This window comes from Aquarana catesbeiana, linkage group LG11 (genome assembly GCF_042186555.1).
Source record: "Aquarana catesbeiana isolate 2022-GZ linkage group LG11, ASM4218655v1, whole genome shotgun sequence".
In the NCBI taxonomy this organism is placed as follows: Eukaryota; Metazoa; Chordata; class Amphibia; order Anura; family Ranidae; genus Aquarana; species Aquarana catesbeiana.
The window spans coordinates 204,129,884-204,149,949 of NC_133334.1; the positions used below are offsets into that span (position 1 = coordinate 204,129,884).

Below are 20,066 nucleotides of genomic sequence, written 5' to 3' on the forward strand. Positions count from 1 at the left end.
TGGGTCTGTTCACCGTATTAGAGGTGAGACAAGCCTGAAAAAACATTCCCTTTGCTGGTGCCAGTGATAGAAACTCCAAACTAACATTATTGAGCGGCACACCACACAATGTGTGCCAAACACACTTACCAGAGATTTATGACATTAAGAGTAGTCATAAAAGGCTTTCAGGCAATTGACAACTACAGTGGATAGACCAGCTCACTACTCCAAGTCTCCCAGCCCCCCACCCCCAAGGTAGATGACACAGAGAACCAAATGTCCTCCCCAGATCAAGAAGAGTTGTATTACATGTGATAGTGTAGCCCCTTTTCAGGTCTCCCCTCCTAGGGTGGCGTTTGATTGTGTTTCGCAGTGTTCTGCTCCTCTCACTGATGTCTTGGCAGTAGATAGCGATTAACTTGCTTGTGATGGCAGTGTATCCGTCAAAATATTATAAGATGGTGAACTAATGGCCACAGACTACAATGTCTTCTTTAGCATGTAATACCGATCTGCTTGAACTGGGGAGGACCCATCCTACTGCCAGGACATTGCACAGTATATTGTATGTAGCTGAGGCTACATTCAGTTTATACAGCAGTCCCACATGCTGCTTCTGTTAATGAAGGTAATAGTTTGTGTTTGACCAGCTTGGTCCCAATAAACTATTAAAACTTTATTAAAAGCTGGAGATCAGATTTAAGACTAGCAACAGAAAACATGATATACATTGTTTTTAATTTGCCAATAAGTTCCACTTTAATTGTTTACCAAGAGGTTATCCATCAGCAAAAAAAAGTGTTACTCTTACCCTATCTTCATGCAATAAGGCAATAGTCTGACTAGCATCTTCTGCTGGAATCTCTTCATTTTCTTCAGGAATGTAGGGACACCATATAATTCTTCGGTGAGTATTTAACTGTGCCTGTTCTGATCCTTGTATGTGAACAACAATTTCATCTCTAAGTATACAGTTAAGAATAATGCAGGCAACTGTAGATATTCTCAAAATATAGTCCGAGTACTTTAACATTTTTAATGCAAACTTGTACTGCATTTCCACAGAATGAAGTGCAAATTCTACTTCACGATCTGGATGCATGCATTATTGAAGTTTATTATTTTCTGTTTTTGACTAAAGTGCCCCAAGATTGCAAAAACACAGATCACAGTGGGGTCGATTTACAGACAGACTGTGCACTTTGACCAGAGTTTAGAGAATGAGTCAAAGTTCCACTTCCTAAAAAAAAAACCATTAGGTGCAAGGGAAATTTAAAAAAGCAGTGATTTTTTCTTGCACCTAGTTTATCCTGCCTTCTGCTGTCCCTCCAATCTTCTCTGTCTCGTCACTGAAGCCTGAGATTGTGTAGACCAGCTGGTATATTCTACACAGCATGCCATCTTCTAAGCTCTACACTTCTTTTTTACGTGTGCAACCCACATAGTGGAGTTACACATGTAGGCGCATACACGGTGCTAAATGACACTCACCTATCTCCTCCACAATGTCACTATAGGGGTGGAAAAAAGTATACGGATTTATCACATTCACAAAGAAACTCACAAAAACAATACTATAAATCAGTATTAAATATATCACATGTAAATGCTAATAAATGTAAAGTTAAAAAAAGAGCCTTGGTGTCAATCATCTTCGACTCTACCCATACCATAGTAATGCACAAAAATACACAGTTGATGTTTAATAAAGATTTATTGGGGGATGTGAAACAGTAATTTGATATTTATAATCTAATTTGCTCTACTGCATTTGTTTTTAGTCATGTGACTGGCACAAAAACTTTGTAGTCTATTGCCTTTATTGCCCCTGTCATTTACTGTATGTGGGCCGTACCTTTCGCCCCCTGAGACAAAGATTTGGAGAACATCGCAGAAAGATTGAGGAAGGAAGGGATAAACATAGCGTCCCTCGCCATTTTTCCAAATGCCAAAAAGGCTCCACCCATGGCCTAAAGGCATGGGTCCTAGAACAAATGCCTAAAAATTTATCTGAGGCAGAGGTTTTTTAGGCTGTGTGAACGCAAAACTTTTTGGATATATTCCCTTGACACCCTGTCACCTGGGGGAATTAATGAGGAGTTGTCTACGATTTTATAAAGATTCACTTTGTTTCCCACCCCCCTTCCTTTTTTTGAGTCTTTTAGTATTACCGTATATACTCAAGTATAAGTCGAGTTTTTCAGCACATTATTTTATGCTGAAAGTGCCCCCCTCGACTTATACTCGAGTCAAGCACTTTTCTGCAGCAAAAAATTTCATTTTCCGATCCGATTTGGGGCCCCGTATCTCAGGGCCACTTGGTGCTAGGAACCCCAAATTTGGTGTGCAAACCCAGTGGAACTGGTACCACAACATATCCAAAGCTGGGGTTCCTAGCCCCGAGTGGCCCCGAGATACAGGGCCCCAAAATCAGTTCGGAAAATGTCATTCTCTGCTGCAGAAAAGTGCTTAACATTTTCTGAACCGATTTTGGGGCCCTGTATTTCAGGCCACTTGGTGCTAGAAACCCCAGCTTTGGATATTTTATGGTGCTAGTTCCACTGGGTTTGCACACCAAATTTGGGGTTCCTAGCACTAAGTGGCCCCGAGATACGGGGCCCCAAAGTCGGTCAACTGTGTCCATCTGCAGCAATGTCATTTCGGGACCCTTTGGGTCCAGAGACCCCAAATTTTGGCTGCAGCTAGGGGGCATCTAGGAACCCTTAACTACTGAGTTTGAAGTTCGGCTGACCTATGGCTGCAAATGGGCACAGTGAGGCATGCAAATGGGCACAGTGAGGCTGAAAAATGGGCATTGTTGACCCTCTTTTCCACTTACAGTAGCTGTGCATTTCTCACCCTCGTCATACTCGGGTCAATAAGTTTTTCCCATTTTTTTGTGGTAAATTAGAGCCTCGACTTATACTCGAGTATATACGGTAAATAACTTTTACTATCGCCATCCAACATCTATGAAAAAGTTAATATTAAAATATACCAAGATATATATATATATATATATATATATATATATATATATATATATATATATATATATATATACACATACATACACACACACACACACACACACATACACATATATATACACACAAATACCTAATCATGTTCTTTATAGATTTCTACATATTTTCTTTCTCCTCCCCCCCCCCCCCTCTCCCTTTTTATTCCTATTAACTACAAGATGTTTTTAATGTTTATCGTTCAGCGCATATCTCTCCTTAGAAAATATGCTCGTATTAACGATTATGCTATGGTGTTTTTCTTACCCTGATCTAATTAGTTTTGAATTATTATCAATGTATTTATCTTTTAAATATTCCCCATATATTATCCATTACTCATTATGTATATGTTTTTAATATAATCCACATATAGTACTCCTTATCCCCATTAAACAGTTGTGTAACAGTGTAAGTGGACATATTCGTTTTGTATATTAAATATATCTAACTGATCCTGATCTGGAGGAGATTTTTTCTGTTTACTCTTTTTCTGGCACAGCACCAATTGGGGCTGGCCAGACACAAACTCACTGTAGAGAGCATGCATCAGCAGAGTGATGGAAGCCCTCCCTAAAGATCTTTCCCTGCATGCCAAAGAACAGGGAAAGATCATGTGACCACACAACAGCATTGTAATAACATGGTATTTAGAGGATTTAAAAAAAAATTATAGTGGCGTGATGTATAGGATTTAGGTCAATAAGTTCTGGCAAATAACATTTCTATATTTAGTATAATTTTAAGAGACTAAGAAGCAATTAAAACAAACTCCACTCATAGAACTTATGCATATAAACATCTCTATCAGGCACTTTCACTTTCTGTAAATGTTTTAATAGGGTATACTATGATGCACTGAAAAAAACTCTGCTGGGACATGCGTTTATCCCTCAAACTTTTTCGTCATGTCTGCTGTATACTTATTACCTCTAGATATCGATCGAAAGGTGCATATATTTATGTATATTTTTGACTTTTTGTTGAATCATGATGTGGACTCAATACTGTGGTCAGTAGCTGAGGATTTTTTAAATGGGCGGGGATCCACCATCCTTTATAAGCTCAAAGATTCCCTTCAACAGCATCCTAACAAAGCTCACGTGACATGTGAGCGAAATGCATAGACGTCATCACGTCGTCTGACCCGGTTCCTTCAGTTCATTCACTGGGCCATCTACAGTCAGGTCCATAAATATTGGGACATCGACACAGTTCTAATCTTTTTGGCTCTATACACCACCACAATGTATTTGAAATGAAACAAACAAGATGTGCTTTAACTGCAGACTTTTAGCTTTAATTTGAGGGTATTTACATCCAAATCAAGGGAACAATGTAGGAATTACAACAGTTTGTATATGTGCCTCCCACTTTGGTGCCTCCCACCAAAAGTAATGGGACAGATTAACAATCATCCATCAAACTTTCACTTTTTAATACTTGGTTGTAAATCCTTTGCAATCAATTACAGCCTGAAGTCTGGACCGCATAGAAGTCACCAGACGCTGGGTTTCATTCCTGGTGATGCTCTGCCAGGCCTCTACTGCAACTGTCCTCAGTTCCTGCTTGTTCTTGGGGCATTTTCCCTTCAGTTTTGTCTTCAGCAAGTAAAAGGCATGCTCAAATCGGATTCAGGTCAGGTGATTGACTTAGCCATTGCATAACATTCCACTTCTTTCCCTTAAAAAACTCTTTGGTTGGTTTCGCAGTATGCTTCGGGTCATTGTCCATCTGCACTGTGAAGCGCTGTCCAATGAGTTCTGAAGCATTTTGCTGAATATGAGCAGATACTATTGCCCGAAACACTTCAGAATTCATCTTGCTGCTTTTGTCAGCAGTCACATCATCAATAAATACACGAGAACCAGTTCCATTGGCAGCCATACATGCCCACGCCATGACACTACCACCACCATGCTTCACTGATGAGGTGGTATGCTTTGGATCATGAGCCGTTCCTTTCCTTCTCCATACTCTTCTCTTCCCATCACTCTGGTACAAGTTGATCTTGGTCTCATCTGTCCATAGGATGTTGTTCCAGAACTGTGAAGGCTTTTTTAGATGTTGTTTGGCAAACTTTAATCTGGCCTTCCTGTTTTTGAGGCTCACCAATGTTTTACATCTTGTGGTGAACCCTCTGTATTTACTCTGGTGAAGTCTCCTCTTGATTGTTGACTTTGACACACATACACCTACCTCCTGTAGAGTGTTCTTGATCTGGCCAACTGTTGTGAAGGGTGTTTTCTTCACCAGGGAAAGAATTCTTCGGTCATCCACCACAGTTGTTTTCCGTGGTCTTCCGGGTCTTTTGGTGTTGCTGAGCTCACCGGTGCGTTCTTTCTTTTTAAGGATGTTCCAAACAGTTGATTTGGCCACACCTAATGTTTTTGCTATCTCTCTGATGGGTTTGTTTTGTTTTTTCAGCCTAATAATGGCTTACTTCACTGATAGTGACAGCTCTTTGGATCTCATATTGAGAGTTGACAGCAACAGATCCCAGATGCAAATAGCACACTTGAAACAAACTCTGGACCTTTTATTTGCTCCTTGTAAATGGGATAATGAGGGAATAACACACACACACCTGGCCATGGAACAGCTGAGCAGCCAATCGTCCCTTTACTTATGGACCCCCTAAAAAGTGGGAGGCACATATACAAACTGTTGTAATTCCTACACCGTTCACCTGATTTAGAGAGCCACAGCGATGGACCACGTCTCTGGATCTGTGTAGCACCATGGTGCCAACATGTTGCATCAAGTGCCAAGGTGAGCACCCATGAAGGATCCAGTGCCTGAAGCAACATTACAGGCCATCCCCACAGCATGGGTTCCGGGTACAGCATCCAAGGTTTTATCAAGGTTGCCCTGAAGACAATGAGGAATTGACTGAAGAATTTGAAATTTTAAAAAGGTTTTTATTGCCATCTCATGCTGCATTAGAGATTTAGCCTCTTTCCCTATTCTACAGATGTTTTACCAAATTCGAAGATAAACTCTAATAACAGACAAAAATATATAGATGAAAAATGTATTTTTTTTTTATTTTTGTATAGAAGGGGAAGATTAGAACCCATATCAGATGTTTTTTTTTCCTCTTGGTGTCCCTGTAGCAGATATTCCCCCACCTCCAATCTAGCGAAATAGCTTTTAGAGTGAGATGGAAAGCGAGGGTAAAGCTGACCATACATGGTTTTCCTTTTCTGTACAGCCAGTCAGAGTCCCTTCCACGCTGAGTATTTTGATAGCTGCACCCATGGCTGTCAGATATCGGAATACACTGATCAACAGCTGAAGACACCAATCAAGAATAAATTACAAACATTTTCCCTTTAACTGACTTCTGTAGAGCAGGGACTGATAACAAGCTAATCAAAAATCAGCTGGTCCATTCTGAACAGGCTGAATTCTAATCAGAGTATAGCCTGCAACAGAGCCATAAAGAGCAATATAAACCCAACAGAATTTCTAATACTTCCCCCTCTTTACTAGATGAAATGTTTAATGAAATCCCAAAAGCCTCTGACTTTTCCAATGTCAAACTCGGGGTGTTTGATTTCCACCCCACCCCCCCTTTCCTTCTTGATTTGGGTAGAGACCAACAGCAGCTTGTGTTAACTGTCAACCAGTTTGAAGCATGAATATCCAGTAAAGATGTATTCCTTGTTCTTCCATTTGTGGGAATACCATTCTTTATAGCTTGTTGACATCTTATTTTAGTTGAACTGTTTACACATTAAAAGCCTGGTATATGGAATTTTTTAATATTTGGAAGCATATACTTCTTTTCGGCTGGCTGCTCAGTTTTTGATCACCATATAAAGTCAAGAAATAAAAAAGTGTAGGACCAAAAGTCCAAGATAAATTTAATTTTTGGTAAATCAAAAAAAAGTCCTAACAGCCGTGTTTCGGGGGGGAAGATTAATCCCCTTAGATCAGATTCTCATTGTATTATAGATCTAGGGAGTCATTCCAGTTTTATCTAATGTGAGGTCAGGCACTGATGTGGACGATAAGAAAGAAAAAGAGCGAACCGGCCTAGTGCATTATCCTTGAGAAATTTTTTTTTATTAAAAACAAGATTAAAATCTACTCACAAAGGTAGGAAGAAAATATCACACTGTATATAGTCACAAGGCAATTAATACGCTGGTAGCAGTTTCCAGGTCCTAGGAAGAGGGCATACGAACCGCTGCTGGCTAACGCGATTCAAAGGTGTCCCTTCTTCATCAGAGCCTTCTGATGAAGGGACACCTTCGAAACGCGTTAGCCAGCAGCGGTTTGTATGTCCTCTTCCTAGGACCTGGAAACTGCTACCAGCGGATTAATCGCCTTGTGACTGTATACAGTGCGTTATTTTCTTCCTACCTTTGTGAGTAGATTTTAATCTTGTTTTTAATTAAAAAAAAATTCTCAAGGATAATGCACTAGGCCGGTGCGCTCTCTTTTTCTTTCTAATCGTTTACTACTAGGATAATCCCATCCTGGAGAGCAGCAAGGCCGAAATTAACTGTCCTTTCTGAATCCTTGGGATCATCTAGCTTACACACCTGTGCGCAAGAGTATTTGCTTCTGTAGTACTGATGTGGACGAGAAGGCCTGGCTCACATTCTCCACTCTAATTCATCCCAAAGGTGTTTTATCGAGTTGAGGTCAGGACGCTGTGCAGGCCAGTCAAGTTCCTCCACCCCCAACTCACTAATCCATGTCTATATGGACCTTGCTTTGTGCACGGGTCCAAATCATTTGGTGGGGGGGGGGGGGGGGGGGGGGGATTATGATGGGTTGATTTTCAGGGGTTGGGCTTGACCCCTTAGTTCCAGTGAAGGGAACTCTTAAGGCCATCAGCATACCAAGAAATTTTGGACAATTTCATGCTCCCAACTTTGTGGGAACACTTTGGGGATGGCCCCTTTGTGTTCCAACAAGACTGCGCATCAGTGTACAAACAAGGTCCATAAAAGACATGGATGAGCAAGATTGGGATGGAGGAACTTGACTGCCCTGCACAGTTCTGACCTCAAACAGATAGAACACTTTTGGGAAGAATTAGAGCGGAGATTGCGAGCCAGGCCTTCTCCTTCACATCAGTACCTGACCTCACAAAAGCATTTCTGGAAGAATCGTCAAACATTCCCATAGACACACTCCTGAACCATAGGAAACCATGTTAAAAGGACTATAGTGTGTTTCTGAAAAACTGAAAATGCACAAAAAAAAATGCATAGGTGTGAACCAGGCCTTAGACTAGGATGCCATCAAAGTTCATGTGCGTGTAAAAGACAGGCGTTCCAATACTTATGAGAGATTACACACACACACACACACACATACACAAACACACAGTGCCTTGAAAAAGTATTCACACCCCTTGAAATTTTCCACATTTTGTCACGTTACAACCAAAAACGTAAATGTATTTTATTGGGATTTTATGTGATAGACCAACACAAAGTGGCACATATTTGTGAAGTGGAACGAAAATAAAATGATAAATGGTTTTCAAAGTTTTTTACACATAAATATCTGATAAGTGTGGCGTGCATTTGTATTCAGCCCTCTTTACTCTCATACCCCTAACTAAAATCTACTGGAACCAATTGTCTTCAGAAGTCACCTAATTAGTAAATAGAGTCCACATGTGTGTAATTTAATCTAAGTATAAATGCAGCTGTTCTGTGAAGCCTTCAGAGGCTTGTTAGAGAACCTTAGTGAACAAACAGCATCATTAAGGCCAAGGAACACACCAGACAGGTCAGGGATAAAGTTGTGAAGAAGTTTAAAGCAGTGTTAGGTTATAAAAAAAAAAAAAAAAACATCCCAAGCTTTGAACATCTCACGGAGAACTATTCAATCCATCTGAAAATGGTAAGAGTATGGCACAACTGCAAACCTACCAAGACATGGTTGTCCACCGAAACTGAAAGGCCGGACAAGGAGAGCATTAAATGAGAGAAGCAGCCAAGAGGCCCATGGTAACTCTGGAGGAGCAGCAGAGATTCACAGCTCAAGTGGGAGAATCTGTGCACAGGACAACTATTAATTGTACATGCTACAAATCTGGACTTTATGGAAGAGTAGCAAGAAGAAAGCCATTGTTTAAAGAAAGCCAGAAGAAGTCCTGTTTGCAGTTTGTGAGAAGCCATGTGGGGGACACAAACATGTTGAAGAAGGTGCTCGGGTCAGATGAGACCAAAATTGAACTTTTTGGCCTAAAAGCAAAACGCTATGTGTGGCGGAAAACACTGCACATCACCCTGAACACACCATCCCCACAGTGAAACATGGTGGTGGCAGTATAATGTTGTTGGGGTTGCGTTTCTTCAGCAGGGACAGGGAAACTGGTCAGTTGATGAGAAGATGGATGGAGCCAAATACAGAACAATCTTAGTTACAAGTCTGCAAAAGACTTGACTGGGGTGGAGGTTCACCTTCCAGCAGGACAAACCTAAACATCCAGCCAGAGCTACAATGGAATGGTTTAGATCAAAGAAATTCTTTAAGTATGTAAACAGTAAAAAAGGGGAGGACAGACCATATTGGCCCCATAAAGAATGAGGAAGGACATCTGGTTACAAAGGATGGGGAGATGGCGAAGGTATTGAATTTATTCTTCACTTCAGTCTTCACGTGTGAATCGGGGGGGCTTCAGTAACCAAAACTGCAGTGTTTATCCTCATGACAACACAGGAAGAACCTCCATGGTTAACAGAGGACAGAATTAAAATTAGACTTGAGAAACTTAACATTAATAAATCACCGGGACCAGATTCGCTTGCATCCGAGGGTACTTAGGTAACTCAGTCAAGTGATTGCCAGACCGTTGTTACTAATTTTTACAGACAGTCTACTGACTGGAATGGTACCAGCTGATTGGAGAAAAGCCAATGTAGCACCAATATTTAAAAAGGGCCCAAAATACATCCCTGGGAATTACAGACCAGTTAGCCTAACATCAATAGTATGTAAACTCTTGGAGGGGATAAGGGACTATATACAAGATTTTAGTAATAAGAATGGTATCATTAGCAGTAATCAGCATGGATTCATGAAGAATCGTTCTTGCCAAACCAATCTACTAACCTTCTATGAGGAGGTGAGTTGCCATCTAGATAAAGGAAGGCCCGTAGACGTGGTGTATCTGGATTTTGCAAAAGCATTTGACAGTCCCCCATAAGTGTTTACTGTACAAAATAAGGTCCGTTGGCATGGACCATAGGGTGAGTACATGGATTGAAAACTGGCTACAAGGGCGAGTTCAGAGGGTGGTGATAAATGGGGAGTACTCGGAATGGTCAGGGGTGGGTAGTGGGGTTCCCCAGGGTTCTGTGCTGGGACCAATCCTATTTAATTTGTTCATAAATGACCTGGAGGATGGGAAAAACAGTTCAATCTCTGTATTTGCAGACGATACTAAGCTAAGCAGGGCAATAACTTCTCCGCAGGATGTGGAAACCTTGCAAAAAGATCTGAACAAATTAATGTGGTGGGCAACTACATAGTAAATGAGGTTCAATGAAAAAAATTTAAAATAATGCATTTGGGTGGCAAAAATATGAATGCAATCTATACACTGGGGGAGAACCTCTGAGGGAATCTAGGATGGAAAAAGGACCTGGGGGTCCTAGTAGATGATAGGCTCAGCAATGGCATGCAATGCCAAGCTGCTGCTAACAAAGCAAACATATTGGCATGCATTAAAAAGGGGATCAACTCCAGAGATAAAATGATAATTCTCCCACTCTACAAGACTCTGGTCCGGCAGCACCTGGGGTATGCTGTCCAGTTCTGGGCACCAGTCCTCAGGAAGGATCTACTGGAAATGGAGCGAGTACAAAGAAGGGCAACAAAGCTAATAAAGGGTCTGGAGGATCTTAGTTATGAGGAAAGGTTGCGAGCACTGAACTTATTCTCTCTGGAGAAGGGACGCTTGAGAGGGGATATGATTTCAATATACAAATACCATACTGGTGACCCTAAAATAGAAATAAAACTTTTTCGCAGAAGAGAGTTTAACAAGACTCACGGCCACTCATTAAAATTAGAAGAAAAGAGGTTTAACCTTAAACTACGTAGAGGGTTCTTTACTGTAAGAGTGGCAAGGATGTGGAATTCCCTTCCACAGGTGGTGGTCTCAGCGGGGAACATCGATAGCTTCAAGAAACTATTAGATAAGCACCGGAATGACTGCAACATACAGGGATATATAATGTAATACTGACAACATAATCACACACATAGGTTGGACTTGATGGACTTGTGTCTTTTTTTCAACCTCACCTACTATGTAACTATGTAAAAGCATATTCATGTGTAAGAATAGCCCAGTGAAAGTCGAGACCTAAATGCAAATGAGAATCTGTGGCAAGACTTGAAAATTGCTGTTCCTAGATGCTTCTCTTTCCAATCTGACAGAGCTTGAGCTATTTTGCCAAGAAGAATGGCCAAAATGTCACTTTCTAGATGTGCAAAGCTGGTAGAGACATACCCCAAAAGACTTGCAGCTGTAATTGCAGCGAAAGGTGGTTCTTCGCAGTATTGACTCAGGGGGGCTCAATACAAATGCATGCCACACTTTTCAGATATTTGCAAAAAAAAAAAAATGAAAACCATTTATCACTTTCCTTCCACTTCGTGTTGGTCTATCGCATACAATCCCCCAAAAATATATTTACTTTTTTGGTTGTAACATGACAAAATGTGGAAAATTTCAAGGGGTATGAACACTTTTTCAAGGCACTGTATACATACACAGTGGGGATTAGCTCAAATGGGGATCACCTTCCTTGGGGAAAAAAATAGTCCAGACAGCAGTTTTTTGTTTTTTTTTTAAATCTGACTTGGAGCCAGTTTTATTTAAAAAGGTTGCATAAAAATCAAACAAAACAGAAAATAAATACTTGCCATCCAGGCAGTAACTAAACATTCTGGTTAACGCAAGCTTTTTCAGGTTTTTGGCTTCCCGAGTCCAAGGTCAAGAGCAATCTCTCGCTCAAGTCCTACTTTATTTATACCACCTGTTGGTCACTAGTGGACCTCAAAACCTGGTCCGAAACCAACACTGCAAAAGGAGGCCAAAATTCCACCTTAGTTCCCTGCAGATGAACGCATGCGAGGTGATACATAGCATCCATAAACCACCTCGCCTTTCAGAAATGTCGCATAACAACCACCCCCTCCTTCCAAGGTTTCAAGAGATTAACATGATATATTTGCTCTGGTTTCCATTTCCCTGGCTGGTAAACTTTGTAGTTTACATCCCCTACTCTTGCCATGTCAAAAAGGGACCTTGCCAGTTTACTCCCCCTACTCTTTCCATAATGTCAAAAAGGGACATTGCCACTTTGCTAGGAATTTACTCTATACTGTGGGGACTAGTACTAGCACACTATCCCCAGGGTTGAAAATCCAAGTCTTGGCACCCCGATTATAAACCCTTCTCTGGGCCTCCTGGGGTTGCTTCATATGTTCCCGTACAAGTGGCATGACAACTGCAAATCTATCTTGCATCAGTGAGATATGTTCATTGACGCTTCTATAAAAAGGTGTGGTCTCTCTCTCCCACGTTTCTTTTGCAACATGTATCAATCCCCTAAGATGTCTACCATAAAGTAATTCAAAAGTGGATTACTAGATTATGAGGAATACCTGCAAGCACTAAATCTAATCTCGCTGGAGAAACTACGCTTGAGAGGAGATATGATAGCGCTTTACAAAAACCCCCTCCCATTTCCAATTTAGGGATGGAAGTGCATGTAATCATGCACGTCATTTAAAGTCCCATTACCCTCTTGCTTTCTACAAATACCTCAATGGCGATCCCAGTATAGGAAAAAAACTATTCAGTCTCAAGTAGTGTAAGAGGACATGGGGACACACTATGAGATTGGAGAAGCGGTTTAACCTTAAACTGCGCTTTGTCCACCACCTTTAACATGTTTTTGAACGTCTTGTTAAATCTCTCCACAAAACCATTATTTGCTGGCGGTATACAGAGGTACGGAGATGGGAGATTTTTCTTAAGTGACTCTGGACATAAATGGTGTGCCTTGATATGTTAATATAGCTTTACCTACAGGTCCAGGTATAGGAATACCCACACGATTAAATACTTGGACACGCTATGGCAATAGCCTTAGCTGAGGTATTACACAAGGGAATGGCTTGAGGATAACGCGTGGCATAGCCCAGTATTACCAGTATGTGCTGATGGTCCCGGGGAGACTTTACTACTGGTCCCAACAGATCCATGCCAATTCTTTCAAAAAGGCACCTCAATTATCGTCAACGGTACCAGCAGACTGCAAAAATGGGGTGATGGCGCAGAATACCGACACTCTGGGCATGACTCACAATATTCTTTGACATCTGCATGTAACCCAGGACAAAATCTCTGGGTTATTCTCTTCTCTCCTTATCACCCATTATATGATGATAAACTAAATCAAATACCATCCGGCGAAAGGGTTTGGGAACCACTAGCTGCTCTACCTCCTCGTCCCCTTGCTTTACCATTTGATAAAGCAAGTTATTTTTAGGAGCCATGTAGGGAAAAGACAACCCTACATTAGGTTCAATGGGTTCCCCATCAATCATTCTAATGTTTTCTCTGGCGCTATCAAATGTGGAATCTCTTAGTTGTTCCTTACAAAAGTCATCTTTCCTAACTTCCAAGTCAGGCACCACATTCTGTCCACTTATTATAAACATATGTAAATACACAATAATATTTTCACTAACCATAGATCATTATAAGTGCAAGTGCCAAATAGCAAAAAAAAAAGAAAATAATCAGTTCATATACAAAAAAATCCAAGGTGAAAATTTCCAATATGATCAGAAAGATCGTGGATGACAATGTTGATAGTCCATATGACACACCCGTACGTGAATATTTACCACCAAAAAAACGGGAATTGCACTTACCAGAATGTATGGACTCAGATACTGTGGTACTAATTTAACAAAGCATGTGTAATCCAAACATTGATTACGGAAGCGATTCAAAGGGCCTCACACCACCACCTCATGATAGGATTGCCGCTTAATTGATAACTTGTGCATTAATTTCTTAGATGTGATGGCTGTACTGTGTTTTTTTTTTTTTTTTTTTACCCAATTGGTAGAAGGTTTCCTAGTCAACATAACCATGGGAATCTCCTACAATTCCAGACCACTTTGTGAATATCCCTGATTTTCACTTCTCTTTGCAGCCAGCTAATTTTAACTTGCCTTTTGGAGTCTTCGTATAGCAGTGCTCAGACACTCAAAGGTATTGCTGCTCCCCAGTCTGCCAGAGAGATCTTTTTGATCATATTTAGCACCGTATTCCTTACTATACAATTTTCACTCTCGTTATTAGACTCAAAGATCATTTCTTGTTCATTATCCTCAAGCTGGATTCCAGCTCCTCCTGCTCCCCAGCCATTACATAAAAAGGAACTACTCCTTCCTTGAACACACCAACAGTTTTCCTTTCAATTTGGCAATCAAAAGGCTCCCGAGTTCCAGTGTTTCCTCAGCAGGGGGTGCTCTGTCCTACTGACTGCTTTTGTTTTCCCACAAACTCCAAAAGTACAGAACATATTTCCCTACTAAGGCTTCATAAAGCAGTTAAGATACCACCTCCACTGAATGTGTCACAGTGCCCCAAGAGGTATCAATCTCAACCACAGCAGTCAGGTAGCGTGCCACCATGTATGCAAATAACCCCAGTGCTAGGGTGCAACTTTGCAGGAATTACAAAATCACCTTTGACTAATGTCACAACACTACCAGAATCTAGCAGAGTAGTGACTGGCTTTCCATCAAATTAAATTATACACATTTGTTTTTCCATGTGTCCCTGACATGATACAGTACATGCCATCTGTGCAAAACAACTTTTTTTAAATAAGCATTATCACATTGCATTGGTTCACCATTTAGGGAACAGGTAGCAGCAATATGACCTAAAGCATGGCAACGATAACATTTTATGTGTTCTGTACCCAGTCCTCTAAACAGCCTCAGGAGACCTTCCTGACCTATTTGGCCAGTCTCGAGGTTCTGAGCCCACAGTCTCATGATCCATAGCAACAGTCTTGTAATTTTTCCCCGAGCCCTTGAACCCTGGAACTGTCTTACCAGATGCTCCGGGTGGTTTTTCACTCCTAGAGACATTGGGGTGGAGCACAGATGGATTCAACAAGTGCTCAGCTGCAGTATATCTCTCCACCAGGTCCACCAGCTAGTTTGCAGTCTTAGGGTCCCCATGCCTGACCCACTTCCTCAAAGTGGCAGGGAGAAAGTGTAAATAGCAGTCCATGACCACACACTCCACAATCTTAGGGGCTGACAAAGTCTCTGGCAGCAGCCACTTCCTGGTGAGGTGTAGAAAGTAAAACATCTGGGAGCAAGGTGGCTTGTCCGTACAGTACGAGCACTGATGCACCCGGACCACAATGGCAATGCCCAGGCGTGCAGGCATCTCATAATCCTGGGTAAGATCTGGTTCCAGGTCATAATAGGCCTTTTGGGGTTCACCTGTCAGAAAAGACGCTAGCAGTCTCCCCCATAGCTTTTTTTTGCCATCCGTCCTGAACAACTCTTTCAAAAGTTGTGAGGTAAACTTCCACATCATCTGCAGGTGTAAACTTCTGCAGGTAATAGCTGTATCCAGTACACTCCTGGGCTCACTGTAGTAGACTGGTGTGTATAGAAGTGTCTGGTGTATTCCCACCATTTGGGGGGTAGCGCCACTATTCATCCCTACATACCTTTTGGGTGAATTCAGTTTATATATATATATATATATATATATCTTATCATTTAAGTGGCAGCTCCGATAGGGCCGTGGTATTTAAAGTTTAGCGCAGAGGTGGTAATACAGGTTTGGGCGACGTTTTTTTGACCTGTATACCTTCAGTTCACAATAGCTGGCACGCATCATTTTTCTGTTCCACCTGCAGACCCCTTCTTTAATTCCAGCAAGGCCTCCTCAAACGGACGATTTGCCTCCTGCCACTCGGCAGTGGTCTCTGCGAACTGGCGGTTTCTTCCCTACTGGGCTGCATTGGCCTGCAGCAGGGCTCTTATTACATCCTCCATCTTTCCACTTGCTCAGGAAGTTGCCCACCCAAATTCACCATATGTGGGATCACCTTGCCTGGGAAAATGATAGTCCAGGCGGCAGATTTTCTTAAAATCTTGTTTTTAAGTTTTAGTTTAAAAAGTTGCATAAAAAAATAAAATCAAACAAAACTGAAAATAAATCCTTGTCATCTAGGCACTAAACATTTCTGGTTCCTAACTCACAGGGGAAGGGCTTCTCCCAGTCACCCACAAAAAAAACTAAGATAAAGCAAAACTTTCTCACACAGCAAACCCCACATCAGTAGCTCTCTTTGGTATGGCTTCCTGAGTCCCAGGCCAAAAGCAATCGCTTGCTCCAGTCCTGCTTTATTTATACCACCTGCTGGTGGTCATAAGTGGACCGCAAAAATAGGTCCAGAACCAACACTGCCAAGGTGGCCTGAAAAACATGGACCACATTCCACCTTAGTTCCCTGCATAAGAACGCATGCAAGGTGCATCCAAACGCCTCGCCTTTCATAATGTCACAAAACACACACACACACACACACAGGGCACAAGCTTAAATAAGTATCCCCAACTTGTTTGAAGGTTCCCAGGTGATCATTAGATCTCCTAATGTGCCATTTCAATTGAAATAAAAGTATTAATTCTTGTATGAAAAAGGGATGAGCCCCGCGCAAAAACCCGTCAGATGCGGGTATGGAGTTTGAGATGCTAAGAGGGCTCCCCTTGCGGCTAAGTGCAGCGCGTTCCTGGATTTGGGAACAGGAAGCGCGGTGCCCAAAGAAGCACGGTTGGCCAGGTGTTTGTTTGCAGTCCAAGGAGCTCAGCCACTGAGGGATGGTCAATGCTGGAAAAGCAGAACTTGCAGTGTTCAGGTAAAAGGAGAAACCAGGAGACAGGCCAGGGGTCATACACTGATAAATCAGTCCAGAGAGAGTACAGGGGCAAGCAGAGGTCATGCACAGGCAGGGTCCAGAAACAAGCCAAAGGTCAAGCCGGGAGATCAGGATGCAGAAGCGGAGTCCAGAAGCAGGCCAAGGGTCAAATCAGGAGATCAGGAAGAGAGGTCAAGGCAAGCCGGGTCACAACGGTATTCACAGATCAGGAAGCAAGGTCAAGTACACAAGGAAACTGAGAAGATAATCCAACAACGTCCTGTGGTCACAGGCTGGTTTAAAAACATATTGCGCGTTCGATGCGCGCCAATGCACAGCGCACACTCGTGCATGTCTCAGGATCCTCCATGGGCATCCATGGAGGGTCTGGGCAACATTGCCAGTACTAGGACGGCCATGTCCCTGACAACCCCACAAACCAGATCTCCAAAACTTTTCTGTGGTACTTAATCCACCACTAAGTACAGGGCTCTGAAATGAATCGATGCACGAAAAGTCACAAAGTCCCAAATACACAGAGGTAAAACCACCATCTGCACCGGAGAAGTAGTAGTTGACATGAAGAGGATGGCACGAATAAAATAAAATTGTATTTTAACACATGTTGCGTCACAAAAATTCCATTTAGGATACTTTTTTCCTTTATCTGTTTGCAGTCTAAAAAATACAGATGGGTCATTTTTCGCACACAGCTAGTTAAATTTTATGAAATGGTCTGTCTTTATTTATGGAGACTGGATGCTTCCCCTACTTCTCCTAAAGAAGTGATAATCATGGTGAACTTTCTAGAGGATTTGATGCTGTTGGATGTTACATTTTCCTGCATATTACTCGCATCTGTTTTCTGACAGTTTAATTACTATTGGATTGTGTTTAGGGACCACCTCAGTCGCGTAGGGTTGCATCACGTTTTAGGTCGTTTTGTAAAATCACCTTTTAAATAACACTGTAATAAAATATTCAGGTTTTTATACATATTGAAGTTTTATGTGCAAGTGCTACCGAGAAAGGCCTAATAGTGATTGCTTGCCTTTTTCTAAGAAAACCATTAGGATGTGGTACCCCCTTACCCTTATTACTGGCAATATTCCTTTTGTTCTCTACCTTAAGCCCCTATTCACATCAGTGTGACTTGTCATGCGATTTGACAGGTACAAATTGCATGACAAGTTGCACCCTATTGTCAACAATGCAACTCTTTAACCACTTAAGGACCGCTCGCTGTAGGTATATGTCGGTACTTTGAATAGGGGTATCATTATGGCAGCAGCTAGCTACCATAACCCCAGTATCCTCTCCTTCAGCGGGCGTTCTATTTGCAGATAAAGGTGGTCTCTGCGGCGGATTCGCAGCAAGATCCCTTATCGGCGACGGGAGAGGCCCCCCTCCCACCGCGCTCCGGTGCCATCTGCTGCTTACCGGAACCACTGGCGACGAAGGCGATCGGGTACACTCTCCTCTGTGGTATAGAGATGAGGGGAAGATGGCCTCTCCCGTCTCCATACCATTGCAGGGCTAAAGCGACCTCAAAATGTGACTTCGGTCCATAGCTCTTAAAAGAGACTATTTTTTTTTTTTCATTATTGCATTTTAGTATAAATATGAGATCTGAGGTCTTTTTGACATTCTTTGTAATAGGAATAAAAGTGACTTTTTTTAAAAAGAGCAGTGCAAAAAATAAAAAAAAGGTAAAATTAATAAGAAAAAAAGAAGCGAACGCATACGTGAGTAGCGCCCGCATATGAAAACGGTGTTCAAACCACACATGTGAGGTATCGCTGCGATCGTTAGAGCGAAAGCAATAATTCTAGCCCTAGATCTCCTCTAACTCAAAACATGCAACCTGTAGAATTTTTTAAACATCGCCTATGGAGATTTTTATAGGTAAAAGTTTGTCGCCATTCCACGAGCGGGCAAAATTTTGAAGCGTAACATGTTGGGTATCAATTTACTCGGCGAAACATTATCTTTCACAATATAAAAAAATGGGCTAACTTTACTGTTGTGTTATTTTTTTATTCAAAAAGAGTGTATTTAAAAAAAAAAAAAAAAAAAGCACTTGTAAGACTGCTGCGCAAATACGGCGTGACAGAAAGTATTGCAACGACCGCCATTTTATTCTCTAGGGTGTTAGAAAGAAAAAATATATAATGTTTGGGGGTTCTAAGTAATTTTCTAGCAAACAAAAGTTTTTAACTTGTAAAAGCCAAATCTCAGAATCAGGGCTGAAGTGGTTGAATCGGTGCGACTGAGGTGTAGTACTGATTTAAGAAAAAAGGTTGCTGCACTATTTTTTGCAATTTCAGCTGTGACTTGCATAGACATGTGTGCATGAAGTCAAACAGATGTCAGCAAATTTGCACCTGAAGTCGCAGTGACCTGCAGCTTTGAAATTTTGCAACTTCAATTGAAGACGTATGATTTGAAGTCGGACTAAGTGTGGATGGGGGCCAACGTTTCTCAGTATTTATGATCCACTGCAAATATGTACCTGTAGTAAAAGAAAAAAAAAAAGGATACTGTATCTTTCCACCTTCCATTTTAAGTCGCCACACAAAAAGATTTCCTGCTTCATCCAGACAAGCTAGCTGGTTGGAGTTCAGGTGAGCAAATGCCAAGTCTGTTACACTTCCTGTGATACCTTTTAGCAGTATTCTGTCAGCTGTCGTAACACTTAGGACGCGTATCATAGCTGATCCATTTGAACCTTTTAAAAGAAAGGAGAAAACATACTTTTAAGTCTTAGCTGTCAGACATGTACTATAGTAACAATTCAAGTAAAATGTAAAGTTTAATTGAACTAGCTTTAGATACAGTTGTGCGCAAAAGGTTGTATATCCTGGCAAAAATCATGACATTTTGGCATCTAAATTGAAAATATGACTGATCATGCCAAAAAACTATCTTTTATTTAAGAATAGTGATCATAAAAAGCCATTTATTATCACATAGTTGGTTGGCCCCTTTTTAAATCATAACAGAAATCACCCAAATGCCCCTGATCAAAAAAGTTAACATACCCTTAAATGTTTGGCCTTGGTAGACACACACAGGTAAGAAAGGCAATAAAAAGGTTAATTTC

At 41.4% G+C, this 20,066-nt stretch overlaps 1 protein-coding gene across 2 annotated transcripts in view; it reads right to left on the reverse strand.

The window, feature by feature from the left end:
• Positions 1-20,066, reverse strand: part of EDC4 (enhancer of mRNA decapping 4) — a 470,500-nt gene that overhangs the window by 334,849 nt on the left and 115,585 nt on the right. For both annotated transcript variants that reach the window (XM_073605174.1, XM_073605175.1), the window contains exons 5-6: positions 19,505-19,691; positions 794-944 (exon numbers count right to left, since the gene is read on the reverse strand). In XM_073605174.1, coding sequence (XP_073461275.1) covers positions 794-944; positions 19,505-19,691 — 338 coding nt within the window. The remainder of the gene's footprint in view (positions 1-793; positions 945-19,504; positions 19,692-20,066) is intronic.